The sequence below is a fragment of the Schistosoma haematobium genome, chromosome 6 (genome assembly GCF_000699445.3).
Source record: "Schistosoma haematobium chromosome 6, whole genome shotgun sequence".
Taxonomy (NCBI): Eukaryota; Metazoa; Platyhelminthes; class Trematoda; order Strigeidida; family Schistosomatidae; genus Schistosoma; species Schistosoma haematobium.
This window is the reverse complement of record NC_067201.1, coordinates 20231533-20248713: the sequence shown is the minus strand read 5'-3', so window position 1 is coordinate 20248713 and position 17181 is coordinate 20231533. Positions and strand designations below refer to the sequence as shown.

At 34.2% G+C, this 17181-nt stretch overlaps 2 protein-coding genes across 3 annotated transcripts in view; both read right to left on the bottom strand.

The window, feature by feature from the left end:
* Positions 1 to 9006: 9006 nt before the first annotated feature.
* Positions 9007 to 10826, bottom strand: ARP1_3 (centractin- actin- protein of the dynactin complex). Its single transcript, XM_035733013.2, has one exon. The coding sequence runs from the start codon at positions 10633 to 10635 to the stop codon at positions 9505 to 9507; it is 1131 nt and encodes a 376-aa protein (XP_035589831.2). The 5' UTR covers positions 10636 to 10826; the 3' UTR covers positions 9007 to 9504.
* A 3502-nt stretch (positions 10827 to 14328) lies between these two features.
* ATP9A_1 (ATP synthase subunit 9) overlaps positions 14329 to 17181 on the bottom strand; it is a 52455-nt gene continuing 49602 nt past the window's right edge. For both annotated transcript variants that reach the window (XM_051217081.1, XM_051217082.1), the window contains one exon: positions 14329 to 15348. The gene's annotated coding sequence lies outside the window, so the exon portion shown is untranslated. The remainder of the gene's footprint in view (positions 15349 to 17181) is intronic.

The window sequence follows — 17181 nt, the reverse complement described above, 5'->3', positions numbered from 1 at the left end:
CCTTCATTCACAAACGTATTAGGTCTAGATGAATAGTGACTAGTAGTGGAATCCAGAACGCACGTTTCGTCCTGTTTCAAACTCGTCAACTCGATGTACCTACATCTCAGAGTTAATGCTCAGCCCGGGTCTCGAACCCAGTACCATTCGCTTCAACTTTCATCACCTGCTTGTGCAATAGGGTGAAGTTTAAATTCACTTAGTGTTATTTTACTTGTTTCTTCACATTGTTATTTAGGACTATAATTGATCAGTCTCTTGTTAACATATGTAGTACTGGGCTCTAATCCCAAAGTGAATATCAATTCTGAGATGCAAGTATATCTAGTTGACAAGTCTTAAATAGGACGAAATGCGCGTCCTGGATTCCACTACTAGTTACTATCCATCTTTACTTATCTATACTGATTGCATATATTACTAACATTCACTCACATGATCAATGATTAGATTAAGGCGAATACATAATGATGATGATGATATATATCAGTTGTTATACATATAACAATACTTCAATCATATTTACTTAATAATAAAACATTATGAATACATATGTGTACACATTACATAGAGGTAACAATCATGGAATGATTGATAATAACGATGATGGTGGTGTTCTATTATAATTACTCCATATAAAGTAAATATTATTACTCTTCCATAATAACCACATGATAAATGAGTTACTAAGGTTTAAAATGAGTTAAGAAGAAATAACATCGTTGTTTTATGACCATATATGGATTTCTAAATATAAGATGTTTCTTCTTTTTTCTAAAATAGTACTATATGAGTTAAATGGTAATGACATCATGATTACTATTATCTTTTAACATTAAATAGTACTCAGCATTGAAGTATAAGTAAATGTAATATTGTTTTTATACCACAATAAAGTCGTGTATGAAGGTTAGCTGAAAGACGCATTCGACGTAGGGATCGGAGTTAGACAAAGCCGCCTACTCTCCGCCTTTCTTTTTCTTCCGGTGGTTGACTGAATTATGAAAACCTTCACATCTCAAGGGAAGTATGGAATAAAATGAACAGATTGGATGAAACTAGATGATATGGACTTTGCAGATGACCTGCACCTTCTATCCCATACACACGAACAAATACAGATGAAGACAACTAGTATACCAGCAACCTCTACATCAGTAGGCCTCAACATACATAAAGGAAAAAGCAACACCCTCAAATACAACATAGAGAACACCAACCAGATCACACTTGACAGAGAAGCTACGGAAGAACAGAAATATTTCACGTGCCTGGGTAGCATCATCGATGAACAAGGAGGATCAGATGCAGACGTAAAAGCATAGATTGACAAAGCGACAACAGAATTACTACAATTGAAGAACATATGGAACTCAAAACAACTATCAATCAATATCAAAGTCAGAATCTTCAATACGAACGTCAAGATAGTTCTACTGTACGGAGCTGAAACCTGAAGAACTACTAAAACCATCATCAAGGTGTGAGTATTTGTAAATAGTTGTCTACGCAAGATACTCAACATTCATTAGCCGAATACCATCAGCAACAGCCTTATATGGGAGAGAACAAACAAAATTCTAGCTGAAGAGGAAATTAGGAAAAGACGATGGAAATGGATAAGACATACATAGAGGAAATCATCAAACGACATCACAAGGCAGGCCCCAACTTGGAATCCTGAAGGGAAGTGGAAAAGAGGAAGGCCGAAGAACATACTGCTCTGAGAATTGGAAACAGACGTGAAAAGTATGAATAGCAACTGGAGAGGATTTTCCCAGGACAGACTTGGATGGAGAATGCTGGTTAGCCGCCTACGCTATTGCATGAGGAGTAACAAGCATAAGGAAATAATATTAATTTTGATAAATCAAATCTAATACTGGAACGATTTCAACTACAGTTTTATCAACAATTACAGTGTTGTAGATCCACAGTCCTGAGGATTCCTATACTCGCAAGGAACTCTCATTTAGTAATTCCAGACAATCAATAGTTGTTATTCATAAACTTAATATAACAACGGTAATATTTGTTGATAGACACCTGATGAATCCCGGTACTGTAATGAGTTTTCGTTTCGTTTTCAAATTCACTAATAGAAATTCAACCAATAAGAACGATATCATCGGCAAATAAAATTTCAGATAGAAGTGAAGTGTTCGAATTCCTCCACATATGACTCACAGCTTTCGGTGTAGAACACGATCTGTTATAATTAATAGTGACAAATTAAAGGTCAATAATAATCAACCAACAATGAGGTCGACAGGATAAGTTGTGAGTCATATATGGACAAATTTGAACACTTCATTTCTACCTGAAGTTTGTGTTGATGATGTTTTTCAGAGTAACAATGAAAGCTTAACGATCAAACTATACAGATCAAGGAATAAAACCCCACCAAAATCATCTACTTGAGCTAAAAACTCTTCTCAACAATCTCAGTTATGATGCTTTAGATATCAAAAAACCAACAAATAACTAACGAAATACATGATACGTATAGTGTACAAATTGATAGTGTGACAACAAATGTACTCGTTGTGACAAGAATCATAAAATCTTCAGTCAATATTCTATTATAGGAAGAAGGTCATGAACTTGGAAAAATGAACAGTGAAATAACATTCATGAAGATTTGTTAAAATAGAGTAATAATTTAATTCACCTAACTTAATGGTCGCTCTGGTTGTCAGAAAAGGGCATCAGCCTCGTGACTTCCGGAGGAACTCGGCTTCCACTATGAGGCGTCATAACTCTTCTAAATGAAGACCTTCTAACTCCCAAGCCAGAGTTTAAATGGTCTGAATGATTTTTTCTGTTTAGCATTTTTAGCGAGTTGGGCTTCTACGAGATGGGGTCGCTAATTTCATGCCCATCCCTCCTCCTTTATCCGGGCTTGAGATCGGCAGTAGCCCCAGAGGGGCTCCAAGAGGAGTTAGTTTACCTTACGCTCCCATAGTTTTATGAGTGATATTGATTTATGGTTAGATCTACTTTTATATTAATGAAATCCTTCAAATGAATACTTTTAGCCAAGGAAAACATTTCTGAAAAAAGAAGCTTAGCACTGTGATCCAATCAAAAAGACTTTTCAGTTAACGACCTATTTATCACACTTGATCATACAATGACTACAGAAATCACCCTCAATCATAGGGTATAATCAGTCATCATTGCTTATTTAGTGTAGCTTACGATAGTTATCTCTTACTAATTGATTTTGGTGTTGCCGTTTTCCTGGATCATATCTTACTAGAAAGACTCTTCAAAATGTAAATCAACTGGGAATTCTCTTGAATTCAAACAGTGAATTATGAGATAACATTTGTCAAAACTATAAGATATCTTGACATGTGCGTTGCAGTGTTTAGCAAACTTGTATAAGACATGCGAAAATAGCATGAAAAAGATCTAAATGTGTCTGCCAATTCTGGGATGCAGGTACATTCATTTGACAAGTCCGAAATAGGCGAAACGCGCATCGTGGATTCCACTACTAGCCACTATCCACCTTTGCTTATAATGCTTATGAATTAAAGCAATATCGAGGCAATCCGTACAGGATGGACATATACTAATAAGAGACTGATCAATTGCACTCCTAAACATCAATGAGAAGATTCAAACAAACAATACCAGTATGTCTGTAGACGTTTCAGAAATATTCAGTAATGAATAAATCTGACTATGTTGTTTCGAAATTATGGATGATGATACCTTTTTAGTGTTAGTTGAAGACCAATTGTGAATAGCTGCACTGAATGGATGCTGTTTTGCCCTTTAGTTTTTTATCTCTTCTACATTCGTTCCCCTTAGGGCTTTTTGAGATGAATCCACGACACTCATTCGTGGGTTTATTTGTCTTTCTGAGCGGCAACAAACTGTTAAAAACTTCACGGATTTTTTTTTCTGATACTGCCTGATTGAGGGTAACTCTGTAAGAAATTAGGTGCTTACTGATCACTTGCTCTTGAATATCCTCTCCTCCCCCATTGACCAGAGCTCTTTTAATAGTATCCACGTATCTTTCTGCTTGGCTATTCGATTGAGAGTAGTACGGAGGAGACTGTAGATGCGATATGTAATTTTCACTGCAAAAGCGTTTGAAAGTAAATAACATAAACTGAGTCCCGTTGTCAGGGAGAGCTAGTTCCCTCAAGATTACAGGCACACTTTGCTGACGAGTGCCAAGTAGCACGAAACCTGGGTCCAGGGTTTCGTGTTGACTACCTCTAACCACCACCTAAATACAGTCACACATTTGTATCATTGCATATTTATGATTCATATGTTACTTTGGCATTTTACCAAATATCTGAAAAACAATATTCAGTTTATAAAGTATGGAATTTTTTAAGTAATCTGTGAAATGAGCTACAAAAGAATTCGATGAAACTTGATAAAATTTTCTTAGCGAATTCATGAGATGTTAAGAATTATCTATGGGAATAACACACTAGAAATATTTTTCCTTCAAGTAGATCAACATATGCAGTGAGAACCGTGACCGCTACAAACATAATTCAAGACCATACTGATCGTCAACCTACTGTGTAAGTAAGTAAATTAGAAGTGTGATTTCTTGAATTTCCAACTATCAGTTCTTTCTAAGGATAAGTCCTGATGAGCTGAATGTGAGATAATCAATCGATCACTCGATTCTAAGAGAAAGTACAAAAAGACCATGATTTGGTTACACAAATTCCCTAGTAGGGTCGAGAGTGGGGAGAGTTAACTCTCCCTCTTCAAATGCTCACACACGGCTACGTGTATACAGTCACTCACAGGGAAGTCCTAATCACTCCCTTATCGCACCACGGGTGTTGTTTACGAAACTGAAAAGACGAAAAACGAATGTCCGACGCTTTGACCGGGTTGGTGGACACGGAGGATTCACCTAGCTGAGTTGCAAAACCCTCATTCCAAACCAATGATACATACGGACTCCAGGATCCTGAGGGAACAAATGGCACATGAGCCCATAGTTGGTGACCAGCTACCATGGGACCGCATCTCCTGACGTTTCTCTACTGTCTTGTGTATTAGACCTTTAGGCCGAAGGCTCGGGGTGTGGTCCCTTAAGGGAACCATCTGTTCGGTTTGGACACCCGGGTAGTATCCCATCCCTGACACAAATCGAATGATTTATGTGGTGCTTTTCTATCTGGTGCCTTCTTGTACCAATTTTATGTGCTTAAATAAATAAATACACATTCTAACTCCTGAGGACTCCTTGAGGTATTTGAATATTGGGAACAATGATGAGATGACTGTTTTCACCACAAGTAAAGTGTAATTTAAAGAGAGCTCGATTATTCCACTGTAATGTTTAAACTAGTTACTAATACCTTCATATATCGTTCCTCGTCTGTTTTGAATTGAGAAATATACTACGTTCATATGTACTGTCTAATTTCTTTCTAATTCGAATACTCAACTATTCTTAACTACTAGAGTATGAATCAAACAATCTTGGTATTATCGATTCAATTACTTTTAATCATCATCTACATTCTAAACTTTTCAAGGTAAAATTTTTTAAGAACTCATGTTGTTTATTTAGTAAACAGACTACTTATAATATTTTAATATTTTAAACTCATCAGCAGTGCGCATCAACGATCCCACCTCGCGAGATTCCAACTCAGCACATATCGATCTCACGCATAAGTGCTTCACCTCTAGACCACTGAGCCATTGCGCAAGACTGATAGATCCTGGGTTCGAATTTGATGAGACGGGATCATGGATACCCACTGTAGAACAGAACAACCATCCAGGCCATTCAAGTTTTCTATGATGATCTAACTTTCATTGACTCATGATCTCAACTATTAAAAATTACTATAATATCCACACACAAAAAAACCCATTCTGATATTCATAATATAAAATATAATCCGTTTTAATTCAATACTCACATTTCATTTCATAGTGAGAAAAACAAACAAGAAAAACAACAACAACAACAACAAAAATGGACAATCATTCGGTTAAATTAAAAAATGCCAAAGTAATTCATTGTTAACACATTCAAACAAGATCATTGTAACATAGTTTTAATACTATATACATTATCTATAACTATGTATGCCGTTTACACTGGTATTACATAATATACATGATAGTCATTACATTCTTTCAATGGATTTATCAATATTCAACTATATGTATATGTATACATGCATCATTTAAAGAAATGGTACTACCATCATCATCCTAATTCAGTTGTATGTTGTATGTAACCTTTACTTAATAGTATATTTAGATAATAAATACTCACAATAATACTACTATGATGGATAGTGGCTAACAGTGGAAACCAGGACGGGCGTTTCGTCCTATTTGGGACTCGTCAGCTGGAGATGCCTGCATTTCAGAGTTGATGTTCACTATGGAACTCGAACGCGTCCTGGATTCCACTGCTAGCCACTATCCATCATTGCTTACAAAAAGCTTGTGAATTAAAGCAACATCGAGGCATACGCACAGTATGCACATATGCTAATAACAGACTGATCAATTACAGTCTTAAACCTCAATGGGAAGATAAAAGCTAAACAATACCAAGTGAATACTACTATGTATGATTATATAATGATATATTTTTGTAAATATTAATGTTATATCCCGATGAGAATAATGAATGGTAACTGTTGGGATCCATTTCTGAACTAATACTATACTATATATTCTTATTGTATAGTTGTTAAGTAACTAAACTATTCATAATCGTATTCCCCTTATCATAAGCTTTATTTTGATCTATGAATTATTATTACACGATTTACCATTCTTGAGTTATGCCCAGACTATGCATTACTATCTCCCATATTCACAGCCACATTTGGCCAGATCATGTACGAATGTGATGTGATCTGTTTGGTTTGTATACAAACCCAGTATGTGTGAAATACATAATTCATATTGCAGAAGCTGTGATTGGTGTTCATGAGTTAACAGGCACAGCTGAGTAGGAAGAAGGACTGTAGACTGCTCGTACTTGTTTTATGCGTCATTGGTGCTGTTGATAAGTCACTGTTCTCTAATTGGCGGTATCTTTACCTGATACATTGACAAAAGCACAAACTCACAAGTTTTAACAATTAACTTAATAGATTTCATAATAAATTACATTCAATCTTACTGTTCTTTTAAATATTTAATGAATTAATTGTTTATATCTTATTAATCACATAAGGATGCCAGTTTTCGGGCAATATATATTTTTCATGATCTTATATAGACCATCAATGGACAGTTGTTTTGTTCTAGTACGATGCTTCTTAACAGTGTATTTTCACAATCCCGACATAATGAATCGAATTCAATTGGTTATTTGCAACTCCATACTCAATTGTTATTACCGTTGAGCAGGAATCCAAAAGAGTACAGGTTTAATTGTAATCAACCTAAGATATTGTATTGCCTTTCTTGATATTACCTGGTGTAGATAATTGTATTAACGGTTACAGATTCTCACTAGTACTACATTTTAAAGCTAGCCCTCAATACGTACATGATTATCAACAGTACAGCATTTTGATGGATGAACACTGTTGAGAATTCTTAAACTAGAACGAAACTTTTGTTCAGTACTTCCAGATTTCTGATGATAGTTCAGCTAAAAGATCATTTTGTGATTTAAAACAAATGAAAATTTCATATTTTCCCAATATGTTCTATCACGAATTATTAGACACTGATATTACGGTGTGTGCTACTTATATCGACATAAGTAATATATAACATTAATCAGAAATACAATGTCTGGCAGCAGAAAGTCGAGAAGGAAAAAAAGTGGGAACAGAAAGCAATTAGTATGTGAGTGAAGGAACAATCAAGTCTGTGACGATTGATTGTCGTTTTGCAAATGAAGGATTTACTGTATGATTCCTCAGATTTTATTAAGCGATTCTGCTTCGGTTCGAGCACCCAGGCAGTAGCTTAGCTCTCACACAATCCGAATAATTTATATGACGCATATCTATTTGATGCCTCCTTGTTCCAATGTTCATATGATTAAATAATATTAGTAAAGTGAAAATTCTTATTTGGAAAAAGATGAATAGACCGAAGAAATATTATTTTCAGTAATAGATTTACTAAATAAAATCCTATTCGATTATCAATGAATCAAATTCTTTTAAACAATATACACTACAAATCAAGATATCAGGTAATAAATAACATTTTACGCCGGATGACGGTTCAGTGGTCTAAAGATTAAGAATTCGCGTGCGAGACCGGTAGATCCTGGGTTCGAATCTCGCGAAGTGGAGTCGTGAATACACAGTGCCAAGGAGAAGTCCCATACTAGAACGAAACGACCGTTCAGTGCTTCCAGGTTTTCCATGGTGGTCTAGCTTAAATTGATTCATGATCTCAACTATTAATATTTTTTTCACCTTATATAATATTGAATTTAACTTCAATAGTTTATGTTTAATCAGTATGAAATAAATCTTATTAGTTCTGTTTTCAGTAAAGATAATGATCAAAGATGAACAACCTATAGATTAACTGTAGTGTTTGTATAAACTACTGATTCCTTTACACTTCATTTCAAATTCCAAATACAATACGTTCGTTCATTCGTGCTCATCTAGTAGTTCTTGGTTAGGATTCCTAGTTTGTACTTTAATTCAAATACTTCATATCACCATCACATTAATACATTACTATGTTTAAGTCCATGAATATAATGTTATTGTTGTTATTAATACCACAAATAAAAGATCATATCAACTTAAATTAGATAGATGCAAAGATGGATAGTGGCTAGCAGTGGAATCCAGAACGCGCATTTCATCTTATTTAGGACTCTAGCCGGATGTCAGTCAGTTACAACGTAGGACCAGGCACATAAATGCATCGGCCCAAGTTGCCACACCTCATTAGCACAGCAAGACGAACACCGAATTCAACTGGATGGACCTGCATCTCAGAGTAGATAAACCAATACTATAGAAACTGAACATTTAAGAAAGACTGAAAACATTTTCTCAATTACCAGCTATTTTTTGAAAAGAAAATAGTAATAATAATAAATTAACCTAAATAAACAATAACAAAGTTCGATTGATCTTTTAATTATATTCGAATGAGAACAATGTTTGAAGATAGTTGACAAGAGCTCATTGTTTAACTCTTATTATATGAACGTAGGATTTAAAACACCACCATCACCACTACCTCTATTACCACCACCACCGTGTGGCGCATATATACCTGGTACCCCCTTGTACCAATATTTATGTGTTCAAATAAATAAATAATCAATAACTACCACCACCACCAGTAACAACAACAAAAGACAATAATCTTTTAGAAAGAATTTTAATCGTCAAGAAAAAAAAGGTTTAAAACTAATAAACAACTTGTGAAGAGGAAATCATAATCATTTAGACAGGATTGATTATAATGTTCTTTATGAAAGAACCAAAGGTAAGAATAAAACACAACAAATAAAATAAAATGTACAGTTATAAAGTTAAATTAGAAGCATTTACGATGTACAATACCTGGACCAGATTCATCATATTCTTGTTTTGTGATCCACATTTGATTAAATGTTGATAATGAAGCTAATATAGACCCACCAATCCATACAGAATATTTACGTTCAGGTGGTGCTACAATTTTAATTTTCATTGTTGTTGGAGCTAAATTACAAATTTCTTTTTGCATACGATCTGAAATACCAGGAAACATAGTAGAACCACCAGATAGAACAATATTTGAATAAAGATCTTTACGAATATCAACATCACATTTCATAATTGAACTATAAGTTGTTTCATGTATACCGGAGCATTCCATACCTAAGAAACTTGGTTGTAACATTGCTTCAGGACATCGAAAACGTTCATTACCAATTGTAATCACTTGACCATCAGGTAGTTCATAGCTTTTTTCAAGTGATGAACTATGTGAAGCAGTACCCATTTCTTGATCGAAGTCCAAGGCAACATAACACAGTTTTTCTTTGATGTCACGAACAATTTCACGTTCAGCAGTAGTAGTAAAAGAATGACCACGTTCAGTTAATATTTTCATAAGATAATCAGTTAAATCACGACCAGCCAAATCAAGACGAAGAATTGCATGTGGTAGAGCATAACCTTCATAAATAGGAACAGTATGACTTACACCATCACCTGAATCCAATACTATACCCGTAGTACGACCAGATGCATACAAAGATAAAACTGCCTGGATAGCAACATACATGGCTGGACTGTTGAATGTTTCAAACATAATCTGTGTCATTTTTTCACGATTTGCCTTAGGATTCATTGGTGCTTCAGTAAGTAGGACAGGATGTTCTTCTGGGGCTACACGTAATTCATTATAAAATGTATGATGCCATATTTTCTCCATATCGTCCCAATTCGAAACAATTCCATGTTCAATAGGATATTTCAAAGTTAGAATACCTCTTTTCGATTGTGCTTCATCACCAACATAACTATCTTTTTGTCCCATACCAACCATAACACCTTGATGTCTTGGACGACCAACAATTGATGGGAATACAGCTCTTGGTGCATCATCACCAGCGAATCCAGCTTTACACATACCGGATCCATTATCAATTACAAGTGCACTGATTTCATCTTCTGACATTTTGTAAAAATCAAGTGAATTGAGTAAAACAACGTCAAAAGATTAATTGTTGTTTGTATTAAACTGGAGGTTGTTCTGATAAGTGCTAGAATTACTAATTGCACCATACTGTAGTTTATATTTATTGTCTCACTTAACAACAACCATATATGGCTATCGATTTGATGATGTTTAGTAAACCAATAATAAATACAGGCGAATTCTAGTTCTAACAAAAATGTCGAATGCCACATTTATTTATGATAAAACATTATTAAATTCTATTATTTTAGTTACTTTGCTAAAGTATTAGATAGTCATTACTACTAAATATGTGCTCATGTATATCTCTATGTGAATGTTTGTAATACACATTCTATCTAACTTAAGTAATAAGGCAACTATTGTAAGAAAGAAAGAAAAAAAGAAAGAAAGCTGGTTGTGTGCACTTATGTGTACATGTCAATGTTGTTTGTATGAGATTCTATATAATCATTATAATACTGAATAAAATAAGATAATTGTGATGTTTATTGTTGTTTTCTATTCAACTTTCTCTGTATTCAGAGAAGACGGTTAACAGTTACCAAGATATCAATGTAATAAGGTAACGGACGTCTTTTTAAAAAAAAAACTGATTGAACTAACCAGTACCAACATACAATTATGATATATTGCTCATTATGTAGAATAATAATAGAACAGTAAATAATTTCAGCGAGACTATCATTTATGGATGAATCAAACAGATTTATGGTAACAGGTCTTGGATTTTCACGTGAAATTCTTTATCCTTTTTGCTAAATAGCATCTTGGTATTTTAGCTAATGTCAGTTTGGGATGAAAACTATAAATCTAATCCCAATCCCTAACTGTCAAATGTAAATCACAATCCTTATCGTTCATTCAGGTTTACAACTCTCACTTAGCCTCAGTGGACATTCTCAAGGCCACTTTAGCGTTGCTCAAAGGTCGTCCATAAATTATGGTCGATATGCTTGAATGCTTTTACGAGTTCACCTAACTCGGTAAACGGAACGAAGGTCAAAGATATAGTGACACGATAGGCTATTCTAATCCGTTGTCCCCGGCCCTGATAGCTAGATCAAGAAATCTTGATCAGGCGTACAGAGTGTATTCTATACCAAAGTATTCCAATCATAATGAATTAGCATCCGGAGGATATATTACATGGACCATTGGTTTAATGTGATGGTAGGAAGAACAGTACACAGCTATCTTTGAAATTGAGCATAATAATCGTTATTCAATGATTATATGAGCTGAAGAAAGATTATTTCTGTAAGGCAATTTATTTATAAATATCGATCACCATAAAGCCGCTTGGCCCATCAATTAATCAGATTAGCAGAAAATCAGCCAACAGTAGATCATAACTCCTGTACTCTGAAAAAAAGCAGTCACATAAATAGGAACAAACATTGTTCAAATTCACTTGGTGCCGTTTTACTTGTATCTTCCAATTGTTATTTAAGACTGCAATTGATCAGTCTCGTGTTGGCATATGTGTAACCTGTAAGGTCTGCTTCGATATAGCCCCAATTCACAAGCTTTTTAAGCAAAAATGGATAGTGGCTGGCAGTGGAATTTAGGATTCGTATTTTGTCCTATTTGGGACTCGTCAGCTGGACAGTCCCTAGACTTTACATCGGAAAACTCAACTGTCAGTATAATCATATAGTTATAACGTTTATACCATACGAAACAGATAAAAAACTATTTAGAAGTGGTTACAACTAGTTGCTTAAGAAAAATGATCAAAATATTTTGAGTACGTTTTCATACTACTAGATTATGACAAGTAGTACAAGATCCACAAAACAATTATCAGATAAACACCAATACTCTTCAGGCTGTATTAAAATATAGATGGTCAGTCGTCTTTTATGAAAACTATTAATCGATAAGCACCGAGTGAGTGATACATTAGTATCAACCACTAACATTATTAATAAATATTTACTTGACTCCAAAAATAATGATGTCTAGAAAAATTATAAACAGGTTTATAGCAATCAATGTAAGTTATTCTCTAGATACCAACTTCTACCAAAATCATGAGGATTTCATGATTGGAGTTACTCATATGAATGTTAAATATCAATGATCAAAATGACAGTAATTGCTCGGAAGTAATCTCTTTCAGTGTTCCTCTAAATCTCTGGTCGGCTATCATCAAAGTCCAGCGGTCAAGCGTAGTCTAGCGGTTAGGATTCCTAACTTTCATCCAGGCGGCCCGGGTTCGACTCCCAATGCGGAAAAAACCGAATGCCCTGGTGCAGCCGAGGGTAGGGAGTCAACTCACCCTCTCCAAATGCTCGCACATGGCCATTCGTATACAGTCACTCTCATGTAAGTCCTACTCACTACATTCTCGCGGCATTACTGTTGTTTACGAAATTGGGAGGATGAAAAGAGAATGTTCGACTCTATAACCGGGTTGGTGGATACGAAGGATCCACCCACGGGAGTAAGAAAACCCTCATTCCGAACCAATAGTGTATGAACCTATTGTTGGTTACCGGCTGTCATGGGACTGTATTTCGTTACATTGCTCCACTACCTTGTGGATCAGACCATTAGGTCGAAGGCTCCGTATGTGGTCCTCTAAGAAAACCACCTGCTTCGGTCTGGGCAGCCCACACACAAATCAAGTGACTTGTATGGCGCATATGTATTCGGTGCCCCTTTGTATTAATATTTACGCGTTTAACTAAATTAAATGTATGATATCTTGCCAATAATATGGATGACTTAGTTGGTAAAAGACAAATGAGCCCCTTAAATCCATGTGGAGATTGTATACTAACCAAAACAAGCCAGTCAGACTCTTATAATAGGTGAAGTCAACTTCGCTTCCTATACCCAAACTAGGGCTCCGGGCAGACAAGTCCAGAAACAATACCTTAAATATTTAGAAAGAAAAAGACGTATCCTAAACAAGTCTACATAATTACTCAGGGGATCCGGAAGACTTTGCATTTTATCAGTGATTACAGAGTGTGATCTGTGTAGTATAACTAAGATAGTAAGCCTCTATTTAGAAGGAACACGTAAGAAGAAAAAAGAATGCAACCTCGGGATCCAACTTTGATGGAATTTTTCAAAATAGATAAAGTGAAGAGTTTGATTAAGATCATTTAAAGTTACAAACTATGATGATCGTTCACTATAATCACTGACACAACCGATAGATTTCGATTAAATAGGCTTTACAAGATAAGCTTTTCAATTGTAAACATTATGATACAATGTATCCATCACTTGAGCTGAATATAACTTCAACATGGTGAAATACGATCATAATTGAGCATTAATAAAGATTACTCATATCCTACCTTCTCTATTACTGATAAAAATGTCCTCATAGTGTTGATTTCCTCTTTACAAACTTTTGAGAACTATAATAACGTAATTCGAATTTCTTCTATCTCTGTGATACTATATTGGTTTATTTTTATCAGTTATACTACTACAATGTTACTATGATAACTAAAATGTGGTTTTCCATAAATCTATATAACCAATACAATATCATGAATAATAATTGACCCAATTTAATGGGTAGAAAGTGTGAATGAAGACAATGTGTACATGCATACACACATACATACATACATACATACATACATACATAATATACCATTTTGACAATAACTATGATACTGATCCGTTTGGATGCCAAAACATGCAATGCACATCAATAATGAATTTATTCAACAAGAAATTACAATGACAATAAATAAAACGTTTTCTTTCTTTCTTTTTTTTTTTAAAAAAAAGAGAAGCGAAATGAATAGCACACAATTTAATCAAAGATCAAGAAACAACATGAATAAATAAAAAATTTGGTTACATTAGACAGATAAGAATCATCAAATAGCGTGCACCTTACACATACATACAAATAGTACAGGCATCATAATCACTTTGTGTGTTTTTATTTGATGACAGTAGCATAGGTAGTAGTAGTAATAGTAGTAGTAGTGTGTAGGATCTGTGACAGTAACAACAATAATAATCAATACTCAATCAGTCTTGACGAATAATTGTTAAACTCTTGTTCGACTATTTTTTTCTTTCAGTGTTGAATTGTTTGCATAGATATATGCTAGTTCTACGGGAAAAAAGAGAGACGACATTGTACTTATGTTGATAAACAAATGTTGTATCATCTATTCTCTGATTAAAAAAATCAATCACAAGTTTAAAAAGAAAGTTACAACAAAGAAAAGAAGAACGAAGGAAAATATGTAACCGATTTTAGGTTTACACATAGATAAAGATATGGACGATGGTGTATAAAAGATCACAGTGTTTACAACAATTTAGGCATGTCAGAGTCGTACATCATCATCATCATCAATAACATCTCGAAATCGTAGTTATTCATTACAGGACATGAGTTGAAAAATAAAAAGTTACATAAAAAATAACAAAATTTAAGTAGTAAATGAATGACTTTTAGAAAAAAAAGTTTGTGAAAATCTAGTTCATTTGTCATTGATAGAGAATTCAATGGATGTGTGTGTGTGTGTTTGTGGATGGATGAATTCATTCAACAGAAGAACATAACATTCTATTGTAGTTTTGAATAAATCGATGGTCTAAATTTATAATGAATAAATTTCAATATTAATATTGGTATACAACTGACACCAGTGATAGCTAATACTTTCCAAACAAATCCAATTGTTCTTAGAAATACTGAATCTGTAATTAATGAATAAAACAAATAAAAATTGAAAGGATTACAAATGGTTACAGTGATTGGAATAATCACAATGAAACAGAATGTGTACAATCAGTAGGATGATGATGATGATGATGATGATGATTGATGATGATGATGATGATGATTGATGATGATGATGATGATGATTGATGATGATGATGATGATGATGATGATGATGATGATGATGATTGATGATGATGATGATGATGATTGATGATGATGATGATGATGATTGATGATGATGATGATGATGATGATGATGATGATGATGATGATTGATGATGATGATGATGATGATTGATGATGATGATGATGATGATGATGATGATGATGATGATGATTGATGATGATGATGATGATGATTGATGATGATGATGATGATGATTGATGATGATGATGATGATGATTGATGATGATGATGATGATGATTGATGATGATGATGATGATGATGATGATGATGATGATGATGATTGATGATGATGATGATGATGATTGATGATGATGATGATGATGATTGATGATGATGATGATGATGATTGATGATGATGATGATGATGATGATGATGATGATGATGATGATTGATGATGATGATGATGATGATTGATGATGATGATGATGATGATTGATGATGATGATGATGATGATTGATGATGATGATGATGATGATGATTGATGATGATGATGATGATGATGATGATGATGATGATGATGATGATGATGATGATGATGATGATGATGATGATGATGATGATGATGATGATGATGATGATGATGATGATGATTGATGATGATGATGATGATGATTGATGATGATGATGATGATGATTGATGATGATGATGATGATGATTGATGATGATGATGATGATGATTGATGATGATGATGATGATGATTGATGATGATGATGATGATGATTGATGATGATGATGATGATGATTGATGATGATGATGATGATGATTGATGATGATGATGATGATGATTGATGATGATGATGATGATGATTGATGATGATGATGATGATGATTGATGATGATGATGATGATGATTGATGATGATGATGATGATGATTGATGATGATGATGATGATGATTGATGATGATGATGATGATGATTGATGATGATGATGATGATGATTGATGATGATGATGATGATGATTGATGATGATGATGATGATGATTGATGATGATGATGATGATGATTGATGATGATGATGATGATGATTGATGATGATGATGATGATGATGATGATGATGATGATGATGATGATGATGATGATGATGATGATGATGATGATGATGATGATGATGATGATGATGATGATGATGATGATGATGATGATGATGATGATGATGATGATGATGATGATGATGATGATGATGATGATGATGATGATGATGATGATGATGATGATGATGATGATGATGATGATGATGATGATGATGATGATGATGATGATGATGATGATGATGATGATGATGATGATGATGATGATGATGATGATGATGATGATGATGATGATGATGATGATGATGATGATGATGATGATGATGATGATGATGATGATGATGATGATGATGATGATGATGATGATGATGATGATGATGATGATGATGATGATGATTGATGATGATGATGATGATGATGATGATGATGATGATGATGATGATGATGATGATGATGATGATGATGATGATGATGATGATGATGATGATGATGATGATGATGATGATGATGATGATGATGATGATGATGATGATGATGATGATGATGATGATGATGATGATGATGATGATGATGATGATGATGA